This window comes from Moschus berezovskii, chromosome 2, assembly GCF_049115385.1.
Source record: "Moschus berezovskii isolate FMDL1 chromosome 2, NW_MosBer_1.0, whole genome shotgun sequence".
In the NCBI taxonomy this organism is placed as follows: domain Eukaryota; kingdom Metazoa; phylum Chordata; class Mammalia; order Artiodactyla; family Moschidae; genus Moschus; species Moschus berezovskii.
In genome coordinates, this window is record NC_142461.1 from 46,474,496 (window position 1) to 46,495,129 (window position 20,634).

General features: G+C 37.9%; 1 protein-coding gene across 1 annotated transcript in view; it reads left to right on the forward strand.

The window, feature by feature from the left end:
- The first annotated feature begins 260 nt into the window (after positions 1 to 260).
- Positions 261 to 20,634, forward strand: part of CATSPERT (catsper channel auxiliary subunit tau) — a 144,664-nt gene continuing 124,290 nt past the window's right edge. Inside the window, exons 1-5 of the mRNA XM_088828336.1 lie at positions 261 to 514; positions 11,736 to 11,822; positions 12,372 to 12,423; positions 13,758 to 13,903; positions 17,942 to 18,064. Of these exons, the coding sequence (XP_088684462.1) occupies positions 275 to 514; positions 11,736 to 11,822; positions 12,372 to 12,423; positions 13,758 to 13,903; positions 17,942 to 18,064 (648 nt within the window). The 5' untranslated portion in view covers positions 261 to 274. The remainder of the gene's footprint in view (positions 515 to 11,735; positions 11,823 to 12,371; positions 12,424 to 13,757; positions 13,904 to 17,941; positions 18,065 to 20,634) is intronic.

The window sequence follows — 20,634 nt, forward strand, 5'->3', positions numbered from 1 at the left end:
AGGCAGGAAACGAACTAAATTCAATCGCCGTGCTGAGGAGCTTTGCTGTCAGCCAGCAAGCTCAGACTTCCTTCAAACGGAGGCTGAAACGGCCTAAGCAAAGGCTCGCAGTTCAAACTAGCACAGCCCCTGTTCCAGCCTGGGGCAGAGGCCGGCCTGAATGTGCAGGTCACGTGATGTGGGTGAGAGCGCGGGAAAGGTGGGGAGAGGGCTGCGCCTGCGCAGTAGCAGGCAGTCGGTTAGTGCGCACACCTGCCCAGCCGAGGATGGAGGGATGGAGCCGCCCCAAGACATGGCTAAGGTTTCCAACACAGAAGATAATCACAACAGGCGGGTCCATTCCCTGTACACAGCGCCGCCGTTATTTCAGAGAATTTCCCAAACCAACTTGGAAAACATGCAAGCGAGGGGGTCGGAATTCTCTTCTACAACCCGGAACGTCCAGGAGCAGGACAAGACCTCTAATCTGTCCAAAGTCGAGTCCAAGGAGGGTCCTGGGTACAGGCTGCTGAATGTAAGTGGGGGGTCTGGCGGGTGGAGTCTGTCCCCTGACCCCGTAGAGGGTCAGGCAGGACCAAGGGGTCAGTGTGCCAGTGGGAGGGAGGGATACCTGCCCTCGTTTGGAGAGTGGTAATATAAAAAAGCTGAGCGCTGAAGAATTGATGCTTTTGAATTGTGGTGTTGGAGAAGACTCTTGAGAGTCCCTTGGACTGCAAGGAGATCCAACCAGTCCATCCTAAAGGAGATCAGTCCTGGGTGTTCATTGGAAGGACTGATGTTGAAGCTGAAACTCCAATACTTTGGCCACCTGATGCGAAGAGCTGACTCATTTGAAAAGATCCTGATGCTGGGAAAGATTGGGGGCAGGAGGAGAACGGGACGACGGAGGATGAGATAGTTGGATGGCATCACCGACACAATGGACATGGGTTTGAGTGGACTCTGGGAGTTGGTGATGGACAGGGAGGCCTAGCCTATTGTGGTTCATGGGGTCGCAAAGAGTCTGACACGACTGAACGACTGAACTGAACATCTGAGGAAGAGTTTTCTTGTGGGGCACTGACAGTTATTTAACTTATCAGAGCCCCGTTTAATTACTGCCTACCTGAAGGGTTGTCTGAAGAACTAAAAGAGGTAATAATATAAAATACTTAATGCAGTGCGAAGTAAAGCGTTAATAGATGTTAGCTGCTACCATCATAATCATCACTGGGAATTCATTTGTCTAAAGGGCTAAACTCCAGAAACATCAGAGAGCTATCTTTTAAATGCCTGAGGTTCTTATACATGGACCTGTAGGAGCAAAACTGTATCATGTCTGCAAAATGAATTCTTGGCATCCTATTCTTAATTAGGTAAATTTGTATGTGAAGTGTGTGAAACTTGAGTTTAATTTCCATTTAGAGAAGGCAATGGCAACCCACTCCAGTACTCTTGCCTGGAAAATCCCATGGACGGAGGAGCCTGGTAGGCTGCAGAAGTCCATGGGGTCGCTAAGAGTCAAACACGACTGAGCAACTTCACTTTCAATTTTCACTTTCATGCGTTGGAGAAGGAAATGGCAACCCACTCCAGTGTTCTTGCCTGGAGAGTCCCAGGGATGGGGCAGCCTGGTGGGCTGCCGTCTATGGGGTTGCACAGAGTCGGACATGACTGAAGCGACTTAGCAGCAGCAGCAGGAGATTATACCTTATATTTAGGTTTTAAAATACATTTGGAGGTATGCAAAGTAGTCTTTTATGGTTTTTCAAAAATCTTATTTGTGTTTTATCCTTGTATATTGATTAAGCTAGCTAGTGGTTTGTATATTTTGTTTGCTCTGTAGATCAATTTGGGCTTCTTAGCAGCTCAGTGGTAAAGAACCCGCCTGCCAATGCAGGAGACGTGGGTTCAATCCCTGGACTGGGAAGATCCTCTGGAGAAGGAAGTGGCAACCCACTCTAATATTCTTGCTTGGAACATTCCATGGACAGAAGAGCCTGGCAGGCTACAGTCCATAGGGTCGCAAAGAGTCGGAAACAGCTGAGCAACTGAGCACATACACAGTCATAGATCAGTTTGAGAATAGATTTTTTAACAGTATTGAATCTTTCCAGTCATAAACATGGAATGTTTTCCATTTATTTAGATCTTTACTTTCACTCAGGAATGTTTCATAGTTTTCAGTGTATTAGTCTTACATTTCTTCTTTTAAATTTACTCCTAAGTATTTTATTATTTTGATGCTATTTCTAATGTAATTGTTTTCTTTTTATTTCCATATTTTTCATTGCTGGTGTACAGAAATGCAGTTGATTTTTATATTTTGTTCTTATAGCCTAAAACCTCACTGAACTCAGTTGTTAATTCTAGTAGTTTCTCTCTTTCTTCCTCTTCTTTTTTTGGTGGATTTTTTAGGAATTTCTGTATACAGAACTGTGTCACCTGCAAATAAAGATAGTTTTAGTTCTTTCTGTCAAATGTGGATACTTTTTCTTTCTTTTTCTTGTCTGATTGCCCTGAATAGAACCTGTAGCACGATGTTTATTAAAAATAGAGTGAACATTATTGCCTTACCAATCTTCAAGCGGAAAACATTCAGTCTCTCACCATTGAGTGTGATGTTGGAGAATTTTCCGTCTATTCCTCGTCTGTTCGGAGTTTTTATTTAGAATACATTTTAGAACTTCACTGGTGGTCCAGTGGTTGAGACTCTGCACTCCCAATGCACGGGGCCCAGGTTCAATCTCTGGTTGGGGAACTAGATCCTACATGCTACAACTGAGATCCAGTGCAGTCAAATAAATAAGTAAATATGTTTTAAAAAAGAATATATCTTGATTTTGTCAAATACATTTTCTGCTTCTAGCTAAATTATGTCATTTTGTCCTTTATTGGACATACTTAGTAATATGACTTATTATGTTAATTTTATTACATTGGTTTTTCAGATAAAAAAATCCCACTTTCTCATGGTGTATGGTTCTTTTTAATATGTTGTTGGATTTAATTTACTAATATCTTGTGGAAGATTTTTGCCTCTGTGTTTGTAAGGAATAATGATTTATTGTTTTTTCATCTTGTGATGCCTGTCTGGCTTTGGTATTATATGTAATACTGACCTCATAGAGTTGACTCACTGGAAAAGACTCTGTTGCTGGGAGGGATTGGGGGCAGGAGGAGAAGGGGACGACAGAGAATGAGATGTCTGGGTGGCATCACCGACTCGATGGACATGAGTTTGGGTGAACTCCGGGAGTTGGTGATGGACAGGGAGGCCTGGCATGCTGTGATTCATGGGGTGGCAAAGAGTCGGTCACGACTGAGCGACTGAACTGAACTCAATTGACCTCATAGAATAACCTGGGATGTGTACTTTCCTCTTTTTTTTTTCCTTGAGTTTTTTAAGGATTGTTATTATTTCTTAAGTATTTGATAGAATTAAACAGTGACACTGTTTGGACCTAAGTTGCTTTTGTTTGGTTTGGTAGGAAGAGCTTCAATTACTAATTTAATTTCTTTGATTGTTATAAATCTTTCCAGATATTCTTCTTCCGTTTTGATAATATGTGCCGTGATAGGAATTTTTCCATTTCTTCTAAATTTCTAATTGGTTAACATAAAATTGTTTGAGGTTGTAAGTAGTTACCTTAATATGGCAATAAACTTTTGCAGATGCAGTGAAGTTTAGGATTTGTGATGGAGGCCATTATCCTGGATTATCTGATGGGCCCTATGTATAATCACAAATGTCCTTGTAAGAGAGAGATAGAGGGATATTTGGACACACTTAGAAGAGAAGGCAGTGTGATCACAGAGGTAGAGGTTGGAGTGATGTGATCACAAGCTAAGGAATGCTGGCCTGTTGTCAGAAGCTGTAAGGCACAAGACTGGATTTTTCCTTAAAATTTTGGCCCAAGGGGACTGATATTAGACTTCTTTCACACAACTGTGAAAAAACAAATTTTTGTTGTTTTAGGTCACCAAGTTTGTAGCAATTTGTATAGCAGCTACAAGAACTAATACAATGCTATTTCTTTATAATCCTTTTAATGTTGTAAGATCAGTGGTATACCCCTTTTTTTTTTGGTTTTGGTAATTTGTAACCTCTATCTTTTATCTTTCATCTTCTTTAGTATAGCTAAAGATCTGGCAGTTTTATTGATCTTTTCAAGAACCTACCTTTAGTTTCATTGATTTTCTGTTTTTTTAATCTTAATAATTTCTATTCTAACCTTTATTTTCTTCCTCTTGCTTACTTTGAGTTGAGCTTGCTAGTATTTTTCTAAGTATGTTTAATGCTGATTTTCAGCTGAGCAGTGCTTTAGGTGCACTTCATGAATTTTGTGTTGTGTTTTCATTTTTATTCAGCTCATAATATATTCTGACTTCTGTTGTTTCTCTTCTTTGGCCCAGAGCTTATTTACAAATGTTTTTAATTTCCAGGATTTGTGTATTTCCCAAATTTCCTTGTGTTCTTATAATTTATTCTGTTGAAGTAGGAGAACATTCTTTGTTTGACTTCAATTCTGCCAAATTTTATTGAAATTGGTTTTGTGGGCTAGCATATGGTACATCTTACAGAGTGTCCTATGTGCAGTTAAAGATATGTATTTTGGGGGGTTTTGTTCAATATTTTGTTTGTGAGATTCATTTATGCTGTGTGTACATGTAGTTATTCATTTTCTTTGCTTTGTGATATTCCATTGTATGAACATATCACATATTTATCCATTCCATTGTTAATGAATATTTGGGTTGTTTCTAATTTTTTGGCTATGGTGAATAATACAGCTGTAACTGTTCTTGTGTATGTCTTTTGATACACATATTTTTGCATTCTGTTGAGGATATATCTAAGAATGGAATTTCTGGGTCATTATTATGTATATATTCAACCAAATACCAAATGTTTTTCAAAAAGAATATACCAATTTATGTTCTCACTGGCAGTGTGTTAGAGTTCTAGATAATCTCCATCCTTCCATTTCATAGTGCCTGTCTCTTAATGGTTAGTCATCTCAGGGAAGTGTAGTGGTATCTCTGTGGTGTTAGCTTTCATTTCCCTGATGACTAATGAGGGTGAGTTCCCTTCCAAATGATTATGAGTGATCTCATAAACTCTTTTGTGAAGTGCTTGCTCCCCATTTTTCTGTTGGATTATCTAACTTTTTCTTACTAGTTTGTATACGTTTGTGTACACATTCTAGTTATAGGCCCTTTGTCAGTTACGCTAAACATGTTGCAAAAATCTTCCAGTCAGTGTCGTGTCTTTTCACTTTCCTCTGTGTGTGTGTGTGTATGTGTGTTCTCAGTGGTGTCCGACTCTTTGTGACCCCATGGACTGCAGCTTGCCATGGGATTTTGCTGGCAGTAATTCTGGAGTGGGTAGCTATTTCCTCCTCCAGGGATTGGAACCCGTGCTTCCTGCATCTCCTACATTGACAGGCGGATTCTTTACCACTGCACCACCTGGGAAGCCCCTTCACTTTGCTAATGGTGTCATTTAATAAACAGAAGTTATTAAATTTGATGTAGTTTATAATGTTTCAAACTTTTTCTTTGTGGTTATTGCTCTGTGTTCTGTTTTAGAAATCTTCTACCTATATCATCCTCTAATTGTTTATATCATGAAAACGTCATGAAAATCTTCTTCTGTATTATCTTTTAATCGTTTTTCCTTTCACATTGAGATCTACAATTCACTGTAACTGGTTCTGTGTGTGTACCGTGAGGTATGAGTCAGGTTTTCTGTTCTTTTTTCCTTTTGTTCATTCTTTTCTCTTCTTTTCTTTCTCTCTCTCTTTCTGCTTTTTCTTCTTTCTCTCTCTTTCTTCTGTGTGGCAATTTCTACTTACTCATTTGAGAGTGTTTTTTTTCCCACTTGAGAGTCCCTTGTACCGCAAGGAGATCCAACCAGTCCATTCTAAGGGAGATCGATCCTGGGTGTTCATTGGAAGGACTGATGCTAAAGCTGAAACTCCAATACTTTGGTCACCTCATGCGACGAGTTGACTCACTGGAAAAGACTCTGATGCTGGGAAAGGTTGGGGGCGGGAGGAGAAGGGGACAACGGAGAATGAGATGGCTGGATGGCATCACCGACTCTGTGGACAGGAGTTTGAGTGAACTCCAGGAGTTGGTGATGGACAGGGAGGCCTGGCGTGCTGTGATTCATGGGGTCGCGGAGAGTTGGACACGACTGAGTGACTGAACTGAACTGAACTGAACTGATTCTTTAGTTCCGTCTTTGTCACAAGTGAAGTTTGCATAAATGTTTGTTTCCAGACTCTCTAATGAGTTTATTTGGTGCATTTATCTATTGTTATGCTAATGCTAATTCCATTCTTCAAGGGCTTCCCTTGTGAATACACAGGTGAATACCTTGTGAATGTGCTGGTGAACAATACCTGCAATGCTGGAGACCTGGGTTCCATCTCTGGGTTGGGAAAATCCCCTGGAGAAGGGAAAGGCTACCCACTCCAGTATTCTGGCCTGGAGAATTCCATGGACTGTATAGTCCATGGGGTCACAAAGGGTTGGACAAGACTGAGCAACTTTCACTTCACTTCACTTCATGCTATTGCTGTTAGACATTAAGAAATAATGTCTTTATTTCTTTAATTTTTAAGTATGTCATCCTGTTTTTCTTCAAGATTGTCTTGGAAAAGCTCATCAGTTTCCACAGGAAGACTTGTTGGAACTTTGATTTTGACTGCCTGAAACTATAGCTCAATTTGAGGAAATGAATTACATGTATTTATATAGATATATATAATATAAATATAAAATAATATCTAAAGTTTATATGTAGATATGTATATTTATTTACATATAAGCATGTATAAAGTATATATAACATATTATACTTATGTATAATATATACATAAAAATTATAGAATATAAATATACATAAAATACAACTTCTTTATGCTTTTACACTTATTTGTCTTGGCTCCTCTTCCCCTATTCTTTAATTTTTTAATTCTTCAGACCCGCTTGAAATATTGTCACCTCCTTCCCTAACACTCTTTCTCCTCACTCCCCTTATCTGCCCTGTGTTTGTGCAATGGTTTATAGGCATCCTGAATGGGGCTTGGTACCAGAATCATAACCCTTGTTTCTTTTAGCTCCAGAGTTGTGACCGTTAGTACTTTCAGAAAAGTGGACAAAAATAGGGAACTAAGTATTACCTTCATCCAAGGCATTCTGGTGATGAGTCACAGTTGAAAACTATTATGGAATTCTTACCTCCATATCATATTGAAGGCAGTGGGCCTATCAGATGGAGAAGGTGAAGTACCTTCATTCTGAGCAGAATGTGCCGAGGTGGGCATCCATGTGGGAACTGGCAGCTTCAAACCTCCAGAAAGATAGATTTGGAAAGAGAGACATAGGCATCTAAATGTGACTTCTTAGCAGTATTCTCCAAATTTCTTTGACTGCACAATATTATCAATAAAAATATGTGAACATCTTTAACCAATGTTTTGAATATTTATTTATACATTATAAAATGTAATGCAATTTACTTTATAGATTCTACAATATACAAAAATTAAAAATTATAAATAAGCAATATTTCTAAAACTGATTTTAATTCATTTTGTTTATTAGTGGTACAGAACTCAATAAGTATTACTATTTTTGAAAAACATGATTTAATGCTTAGTGATATAGTGGTCTGAAGGTATGGTTTAAGACAAGTTTATTTTAGTATTTGGTTTTTAATGCTGTTATATTTAGAAAGTGTAAAAAAGTAAAGTCGCTCAGTTGTGTCTGACTCTTTGCGACCCCATGGACTGTAGCCTACCAGGCTTCTCCGTCCATGGGATTCTCCAGGCAAGAATACTGGAGTGGGTTACCGTTTCCTTCTCCAGGGGATCTTCCCGACCCAGGGATCAAACCCAGGTCTCCTGCATTGGAGGCAGACGCTTTAACCTCTGAGCCACCAGGGAAGCCCATATTTAGAAAAGATACTTTAAATATTTGAAATTCCAATTGAAAGCAATTCTTTTTCGTTGAGCCTATTAAATCACAGTACTCATTTTTCATTTCTGTCATGTTATTCAAAGTTTTTAGCTCACATGTTTTGCATAAAATGTTACTTCTCAGATTAATTAGTTCTGGTAAACTCAGGAGGGCTTTCCTTTTTTTACATTTAAAAGGAAAAATGGTCTCTTAAGCTGCTGGTGGGCTTCCCTGGTAGCTCAGCTGGTAAAGATCTAGAGAATCCTCATGGACAGAGGAGTCCATGTGGTCGCAAAGAGTTGGACATGACTGACTGACTAAGCACAGCATACAGCCTGCTGAAACTCCTCATTTGTGAATTTTTTAAACAAAAGTGTTTCTGAATTTTTAAAGTATGATACGGTGAGCCTCCAGGGTGCTCATAACACATTTGCATACACATAAAGCCATGAAATTAAAAGACGCTTACTCCTTGGAAGGAAAGTTATGACCAACCTAGACAGCATATTAAAATGCAGAGATATTACTTTGCCAACCAAGGTCCGTCTAGTCAAGGCTATGGTTTTTCCCGTGGTCATGTATGGATGTGAGAGTTGGACTGTGAAGAAAGCTGATCGCCGAAGAATTGATGCTTTTGAACTGTGGTGCTGGAGAAGACTCTTGAGAGTCCCTTATACTGCAAGGAGATCCAACCAGTCCATTCTAAAGGAGATCAATCCTGGATGTTCATTGGAGGGACTGATGCTAAAGCTGAAGCTGCAATACTTTGGCCACCTCATGCGACGAGTTGACTCACTGGAAAAGACTCTGATGCTGGGAGGGATTGGGGGTGGGAGGAGATGGGGACAACAGAGAATGAGATGGCTGGATGGCATCACCGACTCGATGGACATGAGTTTGAGTGAACTCCAGGAGTTGGTGATGGACAGGGAGGCCTGGCGTGCTGTGATTCATGGGGTCGCAAAGAGTCGGACACGACTGAGCGACTGAACTGAACTGAACTGAAAGTAACATTGGAAGGAAATATTTCCAGTAGTTTTTAAAATGTTCTCATCTTAACGTGAGTTTATTTCAAAAAGATAGTTATTTTCATACTCATTAAAATGTCACCACCTTACTCTGAAAGGACAGATTAAGAAGTATATATTTTAAAATATTTGCTATTTTGTGTGCTACTTACAGCTATCTAAGAAAAGTTTAGCAAGTTGAAACATTTCTTTTTGTGAAACCAAAGTGTATGATGCATCTTTATGTTTATCAGCTTTTTAAAAGGGCTTTGCCATGAAATTTCTTGTGATCAATATTTATCTGTTTGCAAAGTAGACTAAATATTCTACTACTCAAGGTAATTGATTGACCTACTTAGCTAGCAAACGCGATACCCAAACTGTTTTAAAGAATTCCATGCACCTGTAGCTTGTACAATGAATGACAGTATCTGACCAATCGAATAAATTATTGTTTTCCATGTATAAGATACGTGCAGAGAATGAGTAAAGATAAACTCCCTCTTCTCAACATTTGTTTTTCTCATAGTGAAACTGTCATTGTTTTTTTTACTTGTCTTCAACACTGGCCTGAACTTCTAAAGGTCAGGAACATTTCAAGATGAAATCAGCACAATGCCAGGCATATAATCCTGGCAGTACACTAGTGAATGCTAATTGATATAAGGATAGCAAGGTTGCCATTAGCACTAGGAGGGGGAGAATGCTAGGAAAAGGTAAACCTGTAGGCTGGTGGGTTTTCAAAGAAAATTGTGGAATGGGGGAGAGTGGTCCAGAAAGACCATTGGAAACAAAGTGCAGAGCGATGTAAGTGAATGTAGAGGCTTTTAAATAGAAGTGTCAGGAGGACCTTCTGTTCAAGGTGGGGCCAAAGGCAGCAGAGAGAAAAGGCAAGTGGAATTAATTGAAATTAAAATTCTCTGCAGGTTCAGGAGAAATTCTGTGTTGTGTCAGAGGCTTTATGAGACTAGTCTTTAGAAGTTTTGTTTAAGGTTCTAAAAAGAATTTTGGCAAAGAGTTGTTTTGCTCACGCTGCTGCCATTGAAGAGAGCTCTGCTCATATGAGGAAGGAGAAATAAAAAAGATAAAGTGAGAGATTGTTAAGTAAAATGCCAGATTGTTAAGACTAAATTGAGTATTAGGATTCTAAAGAAGTTTTTCCTAATAATTTTGTAGTTATTAAGATGCATTTTCAAAGTAGACTTCCATAAGAAGATCATTAAAACATTAGAAAGTATGGTGTTCCATATTAAATACACACAGACTGTGCACAGATTGATATTTTTGTAACAATACAGTAATTGCCATTCAGTTAGCTTAACCTGTGAATTAATCATATATAAAAAGCACATTAAACCAGTCAGATGCAACAATAACAAAATGATACAAGATATATTAAAAAAATGTTTTCAGTACACCTTAAGTGTTTCTTCTGTCCTTTAAAACAAAATTTTGATAGTATATTAAAAAGCAGAGACATTACTTTGCCAACTAAGGTCCGTCTAGTCAAGGCAATGGTTTTTCCCGTGGTCATGTATGGATGTGAGAGTTGGACTGTGAAGAAGGCTGATCGCCAAAGAATCGATGCTTTTGAACTGTGGTGCTGGAGAAGACTCTTGAGAGTCCCTTATACTGCAAGGAGATCCAACCAGTCCATTCTAAAGGAGATCAATCCTGGATGTTCATTGGAGGGACTGATGCTAAAGCTGAAACTGCAATACTTTGGCCTCCTCATGCGACGAGTTGACTCACTGGAAAAGACTCTGATGCTGGGAAAGGTTGGGGGCGGGAGGAGAAGGGAACGACAGAGAATGAGATGGCTGGATGGCATCACCGACTCTGTGGACATGAGTTGAGTGTACTCCGGGAGTTCGTGATGGACAAGGAGGCCTGGCGTGCTGTGATTCATGGGGTCGCGGAGAGTCGAACACGACTGAGCGACTGAACTGAACTGAACTGAACTGAAGGATTTATGCATATTATAAGAATTAAACAAGTGATTCATAAAAGACACATAACAACAAAGCTTTGGGGAAATTTTTCCTTATAGATAAGACCATGTTGATTCAAGTTCAGCAATGGTTGAGAATAAATATAATTCTCCTTTTCAGGTTAGATTTGTAATAGACCATTTATTCACTATTCCCCTCACCTTTCCTCTCTTTCCCCTTCCCATCCCTTGCTCTTTACTTTAAAAATCTATATTAAAATGTAATTTTTAAATGCTAACCATTATGTGTAGTGACTGGAGCTTTTAAAACAGTTAAATATCAACCCACAGATACCAATTGATTGAGTTATTCTGGATGAAAGCACACAACCAAAAACCAAAAGCCATCTATTTATTAGTCCTTTCCAGGGTACCTACTATGCCAGAGCATGTACTTGCAGTCCCTGCAGTGGCTGATAACTGAAGGAATATTGGAATAATTTGCACCAGGATTACTGCTGTTTGTGAGATACAGAATCTAGTCCACATTAGATTGAGATGATCATTTTTTGTTAGCAAGGAGAACTCACTGTTCATGCTATTATGTACTTCTCGCCTGTCTCACAATTCCCTTAATGATTTTACATTTAAATGTACACATTTTGTTTCTCTGCTAACTTAATAATAAACTTGGGGTAGAGATGAGTTTTCAAGTCATAGAATAGATAATACTAAAATATATAGTATCTGATACTAGACACTCATAAAATACTTGTTGAATTGAAGTGATATTTTATCTAATTATATTCTTCTTTACCTTCTAAAGTCTCAACTTATTTACATTGTAGATGCTGAGAAAAACTCTTAAAGGGTCTGAAAATAAAGAACCAGAAGTAACACATGAGGCATCAAGTTTGGTGCCATTTGGGGATGTGGTATGTATGACTAAATCTCAATAAGCCCATATAAATTATTTCTTATTTCATATGAAGACAATTTAATGTTTATTACATGGTATCAAAAAGCATGAAAAGAAAATGGCAGTATCTGATAACCATATTCATAAATTTTTCATTTTTATGAGTCAGATAAGCATTCTAATCATCACTGAAATTATGGAAAACATTCTGATTTGCAGGAAAACTGTTATCTGTACTAGGGATTCCCAAGATGTTATGTTTTATCAGTCCTCACCTAATGTAAAATGAAAATGATTCAGAGAGTGACAGCTGTACTGAAGTTAATAAATGAGCCATTTTTGGCTTTGTATTCTTGTTTATTTTAGGTTTACTTTGAACAAATCTTACCTATTTTTCTTCTGTATTTGTGTTTTATATCTGTGACTAGATATTGCTAATAAAAAATTTCTAATGAGAAAAACTAACAAAGTGAAACTTTAAAAAATATAGTTTGGTAACAGTAAAATGAAAGAAAAATTAACTTTAAAAAATTCATTCTCTGTGTTTTTATTTTGATTATTACAGGTCGGTTGCCTGGCCATTCATGTAGGAAACTGCAAACATTTTATGCCTAAGAGTATCCTTTCTTTTGATTTAATGATCATACTATGATCCTATGTCACTGTTTCAGTTATATATTGCTGCCTTACACGACACTCAAAGACTCAGTAGCTTAAAACATTAACCATTTTCCTACCAGTCATTATCTGTGCATTCACTAAGTGGTTCTTCTGCTTCACATGTTCACAGTAGGGGCTGTAGTTCAAAAGGGCTGGCATGTACAAAAGAACTCATTTACGTGTCTGGTGACTTAATGAGAATGCCTGAAACACTGGACTTAGCTGAGAGGTTGGACCTTTCTTCCCATTTAGTCCCAGGGTTTTGTCTTTCATCATTAATTTTTTCTGCATTAATTTTAATTTTAAAATGTTAGAATACTATCTTGATTCCTGGTGTCCACTCAACTTTGTACCCTGGGTAGTGCCTCTCTCACCTTGTCCTAGTCTCAGCCATGGTCATATCCATTGCATGTTAAAATAGTCACAGGACTAGGCCAGATTCAAGAGCAGAGGAAAATATTAATTCAGTTTTTGAGGCGGGGAGTGACAAAAGATTTTTAACTATCTGTCATCCACCTCAATCATCATGTAAGTTTAAGAAAAAATATTTATCTTCTTGGATGATAGTACTAATTTATTTCTATGTGTCTCTTAAACATTGTTTAAAGAATTTATTTTTCTCGGTGACTTTAAGTAAGTTGAATGCTTATTATTGGATTTATTGTGTCATAACAACAGCCTGGTTATGAAGGCTTGATGGTTCATTTTTATATAAAGTGAATTATTGAAGAGAATTCTTTATAAGCAGAGTTTTAAAGATAAATCATAAAAACAAAATTGTTTTAATTCATGGAGTGCTATGAAAGAAAAATACTGACCAATATAGTATATGTGAAGTAGATAGTAAAGTGAATTACAAGATAGAGTGCTGCTTTAAATTTTGTTGTCCTAAAATTAAGAATAGATTATTCTGAATTATTATATTCTGATTATTATATTTTTTGAATTTCCATATAATTATTAGAAAAATTTTTAAGTATGTGTTGTGAATGTTTGGTTACCTTAAAAATAATATATAGGAAAATTTTCAAAATAATTATAATGAAAATGTGAGGATAAAAGTATGAGAAGTAATCTAATAAAGAATCAACCGTCTTTTCCTGATTGTGCCTGCCACCAATGGGCAAAAATACTATTTTAAAAGGCTTTCCTTATTGTTTAATATGCTCTATAACTTCTTTCTTTATTTGATTGAGTCTTAGGTTTTGGCCTGAATCGTGTAATGGGTTAATTTTACAATGTTTTACTGTTTAATTACGACAAAATTTGCTTCCTAAATATGTATTTTCAGTCATTTCCCAGCATTACAGGAATTTGTTCATTCGCATCTCTATTAACAATGTGGTGAAATGTACAAAAACTTGTAGTGTGGTATCCCAAAACACTGAAAAGGACATGATGATTACATTTGATGAAGTGAAGTATTTTTCTGTACAGGTAACGTTAAATTTCTCTTCTAGAAAAAATAATGTATTTTTTATAATTTGAAATATTCTGCACTAATATGTTTTTACCTCAGGGGATAGGAAAAAAACAAAAGCAGTGTTCTTTTATTTGATATTTTACAGTATTTATTTCTATATTATGGGCTATATTGATGTTTTTGCAGCTTATTGTAAAATATATAGTTGTGGTGTTCTTCTCTGAGAGCTTGTTGTTGGTGATTCTCAGTGTTTATCACACATGCATACATTCTTCTCTGTCTCACTCTTCCCCTCCCATCTGCCCTCTTCCACCTGTCTTAGTCAGAGTGGGCTATTATAGCAGATTACCACAGACTGGATGGCTTAAACAACAGACCTTTATTTCTTGCTTTTCTGGAAGGCAGGAAGTTCCTTCAGTTCAGTTCAGTTCAGTTCAGTCGCTCAGTCGTGACCGACTCTTTGCGACCCCATGAATCACAGCATGCCAGGCCTCCCTGCCCATCACCAACAACCAGAGTTCACTCAAACTCATGTCCATGGAGTCGGTGATGCCATCCAGCCATCTCATTCTCTGTCGTCCCCTTCTCCTCCCGCCCCCAATCCCTCCCAGCATCAGAGTCTTTTCCAGTGAATTAACTCGTTGCATGAGGTGGCCAAAGTATTGGAGTTTCAGCTTTAGCATCAGTCCTTCCAATGAACACCCAAGATTGATGTCCTCTAGAATGAACTGGTTGGATCTCCTTGCAGTTCAAGGGACTCTCAAGAGTCTTCTCCAGCACCACAGTTCAAAAGCATCAATTCTTCAGCGATCAGCTTTCTTCACAGTCCAACTCTCACATCCATACATGACCACGGGAAAAACCATAGCCTTGAGTAGACGGACCTTGGTTGGCAAAGTAATGTCTCTGCATTTTAATATGCTGTCTAAGTTGGTCATAACTTTCCTTCCAAGGAGTAAGCGTCTTTTAATTTCATGGCTGCAATCAGCATCCGCAGTGATTTTGGAGCCCAAAAAAATAAAGTCTGACACGGTTTCCACTGTTTCCCCATCTATTTCCCATGAAGTGATGGGACCAGATACCATGATCTTTGTTTTCTGAATGTTGAGTTTTAGGCCAACCTTTTCACTCTCCTCTTTCACTTTCATCAAGTGGCTTTTGAGTTCCTCTTCACTTTCTGCCATAACAGTGGATCTCCTTAGAAGGACACTAATCAGAGTTGACAAGGGTTCCAATTCTCATGACCTAGTTACCTCCCAAACACCCCATGAACAAATACCATTGCATTGGAGATTTAGGCTACAATATAACTTTTGAGAGGACCCAAACATTCAGTCCATAGCACACCTTTTTTTTTCATCTCCTTTTCTTTTACCTCTCTGCTTTCTTCTTATATAGACTCTCTCTCATTCCTTTTGCATGGATTAACTTATTTAGTCTTTATAACAACCCTTTGCTGTGCTCTTATATATACTCTTATTATCATCTTTATTCTGCAGATGAAGAAATAGGTACTGTAAGGTTTAAATAAATATCTTAAGGTCTCAGAACTAGTAATTGGTGGAGCTGAGAATGCAGGTAGTCTGGCTTCAACTGGCTTCATTAAACCGTCCCTCACACCAAGGCTTGCTGTACTGGGTTTACTTCTGTTTACAGTTAAGCTTCCTAGAATCCTAAATGTATCTCACAGTTGTCTTTAAAATGAGAGATACTATTTCATTTAGCTGCAGGATTCCTTGATTAGTCCAATTGTTTTCTGATAGTTTTATTACATCTGTTTAATTTTAGTGAAATCCTAAAACATTTTCTCTGTGTCATATATATGTATATATATGTGTGTGTGTGTGTTTGTGTACATGTGTTTGTGTGTGTATGTATATTTCAAACTTCATTTTGCTTAAGTGTTGAGTATTGAAAATACTTCTTTAAACATGTGTTTAAAAAAGTATTATTTTCCTAGATGCAACTCATATTATTTCTTTTACTTTGAAAATAATTTTCCTATGCTTTATTGACAAGTTTTCAGGAATTTTGTAGGTATATGTTCATTTAAATAAAACTTGCAAATAATACTGAAAAAATATAAATTAATAGGGTGCTTATTTTCATTAGATAATAAAAATATTTTTCCTATGTTTATTTTAATAGGAGCTATTAGTTTGATTATAATAAGAGGAGAGTTTTAGTGGAACTCTAATGGAAAATTTTGAAATTATCTAGTAATATTAACATAGCAAATTGGACAAGCAAACAAAGAAATGTTAAAAAAAAAGATATTAATTCCAGGGAAATTAAAAAAATGGTACAGGACTAGAAACATAATCCTTGTAAGTGTATTATTAAATCCTAAAAATAGTCACATATACATGACATAAACACTAAGTATTAGTCTAACAAAAGGGTATGAAATGTATTGGAGGACTAATGGGAAAAGAAATATGAAAACTGTGGGACGAGGCTACTGACAGCTAATATTTTTCTTCCACAATAAGCAGTCAATAGATTGTATCTATATGACCTCAGTGTTCATAGTACCATTGTTTATAGTGCCAAGATATGGAAGCAACCTAAGTGTCCATCAACAGATAAATGGAAAAAGAAGATATAATACATACATATATACACAATGGAATGAAAAGAATGAAATTTTACCATATGCAGCAACATGGATAGACTTGCAGGGTATTATGACAAGTGAAATAAATCAGAAAGAGAGGCAAATACTGTATAATATCACTTATATGTGGCATCCAAAATATACAACAGATTAGTGAATATAAGAAAAAAGAAGATTCACAGATACAGAGAAGACAAAAATAATGGTTACCAGTGGGGAGATGGAAGGAGGAGGAGCCAAATAGGGATGGAGAATTAAGAGATACCAACTATTAGGTATAAAGTAAGCTACATGGAAGGAAATGGCAACCCACTCCAGTGTTCTTGCCTGGAGAATCCCAGGGACAGGGGAGTCTGGTGGGCTTCCATCTGTGGGGTCACACAGAGTCGGACACGACTGAAGTGACTCAGCAGCAGCAGCAGCAGCAAGCTACATGGATATATTGAACACATGGAGAAGATAGCAGATATTTTATAGAACTATAAATGGAGTACAAACTTTAAAAGTTATGAATCACTATATTATACACCTGTACTTTATATATTACACATCTGAGACTTCCTGGTGGTCCAGTGGTTAAAAATACACCTGCCAGTGCAGGATCAAACATGGGTTTGATCCCTGGTCTGAGAAGATCCTACACGCTCATGTAGCAACTGAGCCCATGTACCGTAACCGTTGGAGCCCGCACACCCAGAGCCCATGCTCTGCAACAAGAGAAGCCACTTCAGCGAGAAGCCATCACACTACAACTAGAGAGCAACGCATGCTCTCCTCAGCTGGAGAATGCCCTCATGCAGCAGTGAAGACCCAGCCAAAATAAATAAATAAGCATGCCCTGCTGTTTGCAGCAACATGGATGGATTTTGAGGGCATTATGCTAAGTAAAATAAGTCAGGGAAAGACAAACGCTGTGTGATCATTTATATGTGCAATCCAAAAACATGAGGGAATTCCATGATTGTCCAGTGGTTAGAACACTGTGCTTTCACTGCCCAGGGTGTGGATTCAATCTCTAATCAGGGAAATAAGATCTTACAAGCTATGTAGCAGAGCCGGGAAAAAAAAGGGATATGAACTCATAGAGAACTGATTGGTGGTTGCTAGAGGTGGGGTTTGGGGGTGAGCAAAATGAATGAAGGTAATCAAAAGGTGCAAACTTCCAGTTATAAAATGAATAAGTCCTTGGGATCTAATGAATAGGATGGTGACTATAGTTAACAATATGTGTGCTCAGTCACTCAGTTGTGTCCAACTCTTTGCAACCCCATGGGTCTGTAAGTCGCCAGTCTCCTCTGTCCATGGTACTTGGAATGGGTGTTTCAAAAAACAGGTGCTTCAAAAAGTATATTTTATGGGTGTTTTTATTCAGGAATTATGCCTGAAATTCATACTGAAAATTTATTGTTTCTTTTCACATATATTTTGTGTTAAGGTTCCTAGACGTCAAGATGATGAGAAGAATAATATTCGCTTAGAACTAATGCAACATGACAGTACAAAAAAGTGTCCTCTCTTGTTAGGGAGTGTTCAGGTACATCTTTATGAAGTAATTCAGGTATGTATCAAATCATTTTTTCACCTTGGTATCACATTGTCCAGTTGGTGTTTGTTTTCAAGATTTATCTGTACTTAATGGACTCCTTTTGCTTATTATCTGTCTTATGTGCTTAGTAAATTCACATGTGTAGTAAACAATATTTCCCTCTGGCTCAAAAAATAGTTTGTAACAGCATAATGTTTTCAAAATTTTATTTCCTGGAGGGCAATAAGTAAGTGAAAGTTGTTCAGTTGTGTCTGACTGTTTGTGACGCCATGGACTGTAGCCTGCTAGGCTCTTATGTCCTTGGGGATTCTCCAGGCAAAAATACTGGAATGGGTAGCCATTCCTTTCTCCAGGGGATCTTCACCACCCAGGGATCAAACCTGGGTCTCAGGCATTGCAAGCAAATTCTTTACCATCTGAGCCACCAGGGAAGCCCTGAAGGGTAATGATACAACCTAAAAGACTAAGCATGCTTTTTGTTTGCTTTATTTTGTTTTCTGAAATATTTCAAAACAAGACTCAGACCACAAACTCTCTTAACTGTCAGTTCAAGTTTCAGTTCAGTTTTTTTTCCTAATTTATTTTTTTTATTGAAGGATAATTACTTTACAGAATTTGTTAATTTTCTGTCAAACCTCAACATGAATCAGCCATAGGTATACATATATCCCCTCCCTTTTGAACCTCTCTCCCATCTCCCTCCCCATCCCATCCCTCTAGGTTGATACAGAGCCCCTGTTTGAGTTTCCTGAGCCATACAGAAAATTCCTGTGGCTATCTATTTTGCATATGGTAATGTAAGTTTCCATGTCACTCTTTTCATAGATCTCTCCCTCTCCGCCCCCCCCCCCCGCCCCGTAAGTCTATTCTCTATGTCTGTTTCTCCATTGCTGCTCTGTAAGTAAATTCTTCAGTCCCATTTTTCTAGATTCCATATATAAATGTTAGAATACAGCATTTATTTTTCTCTTTCTGACTTACTTCACTCTGTATAATAGGTTCTAGGTTCATCCGCCTCATTAGGAACTGATGCAAAATGTTCCTTTTTAATATTCCATTGTGTATATGTACCACAACTTCTTTATCCATTCATCTGTTGATGGACATCTAGGTTGCTTCCATGTTCTAGCCGTTGTAAATAGTGCTGCAGTGAACAGTGGGATACATGGGTCTTTCAGTTTTGGTTTCCTCAGGGTATATGCCTAGGAGTGGGATTGCTGGGTCATATGGTGGTTTTAGTCCTAGTTTTTTAAGGAATCTCCATACCATTTTCTATAGAGGCTGTATCAATTTACATTTCCACCAACAGTGGAAGAATGCTCCCTTTTCTCCACACCCTCTCCAGCATTTATTGTTTGTAGACTTTTTGGTGATGGCCATTTTGACCGGTGTGAGGTGATATCTCATTGTAGTTTTGATTTGCATTTCTCTAATAATGAGCAATGTTTAGCATCTTTTCATGTGTTTGTTAGCCATCTGTATGTCTTTGGAGAAATGTCTGTTTAGATCTTTTCCCACTTTTTGATTGGGTTGTTTGTTTTTCTGGTATTGAGTTGTATGAGCTGCTGGTATATTTTGGAAATTAATCCTTTGTCAGTTGTTTCATTTGCTATTATTTTCTCCCATCCTGAGGGTTGTCTTTCCAGCTTACTTATAGTTTCCTTTTCTATTTAAAAGCTTTTAAATTTAATCAGGTCCCACTTGTTTACTTTTGTTTTTATTTTTGTTACTCTAGGAGGTAAGTCATAGAGGATCTTGCTTTGATTTATGTCATTGAGTGTTCTGCCTATGTTTTCCTCTAAGAGTTTTATAGTTTCTGGTCTTACATTTAGATCTTTAATCCATTTTGAGTTTATCTTTGTGTATGGTGTTAGGAAGTGTTCTAATTTCATTCTTTTACATGTAGCTATCCAGTTTTCCCAGCACCACTTATTGAAGAGGTTGTCTTTGCCCCATTGTGTATTCTTGCCTCCTTTGTCAAAAATAAGCTACCCATAGGTGCATGGGTTTATTTCTGGGCTTTCTATCTTGTTCCATTGGTCTATATTTCTGATTTTGTGCCAGTACCATACTGTCTTGATGACTGTAGCTTTGTAGTATAATCTGAAGTCAGGAACGTTGATTCTTCCAGCTCTATTCTTCCTCAAGACTGCTTTGGCTATTCTGGGTCTTTTGTGTTACCAGTGGTCATGTATGGATGTGAGAGTTGGACTGTGAAGAAACCTGATCGCCATAGAATTGATGCTTTTGAACTGTGGTGCTAGAGAAGACTCTTGAGAGTCCCTTGGACTGCAAGGAGATCCAACCAGTCCATTCTAAAGGAGATCAATCCTGGGTGTTCATTGGAAGGACTGATGCTAAAGCTGAAACTCCAATACTTTGGCCATCTCATGCGAAGAGTTGATTGACTGGAAAAGACTCTGATGCTGGGAGGGATTGGGGGCGGGAGGAGAAGGGGACAAAAGAGAATGAGATGGCTGGATGGCATCACCAACTCGATGGACATGAGTTTGAGTGAACTCAGGGAGTTGGTGATGGACAGGGAGGCCTGGTGTGCTGTGATTCATGGGGTCGCAAAGAGT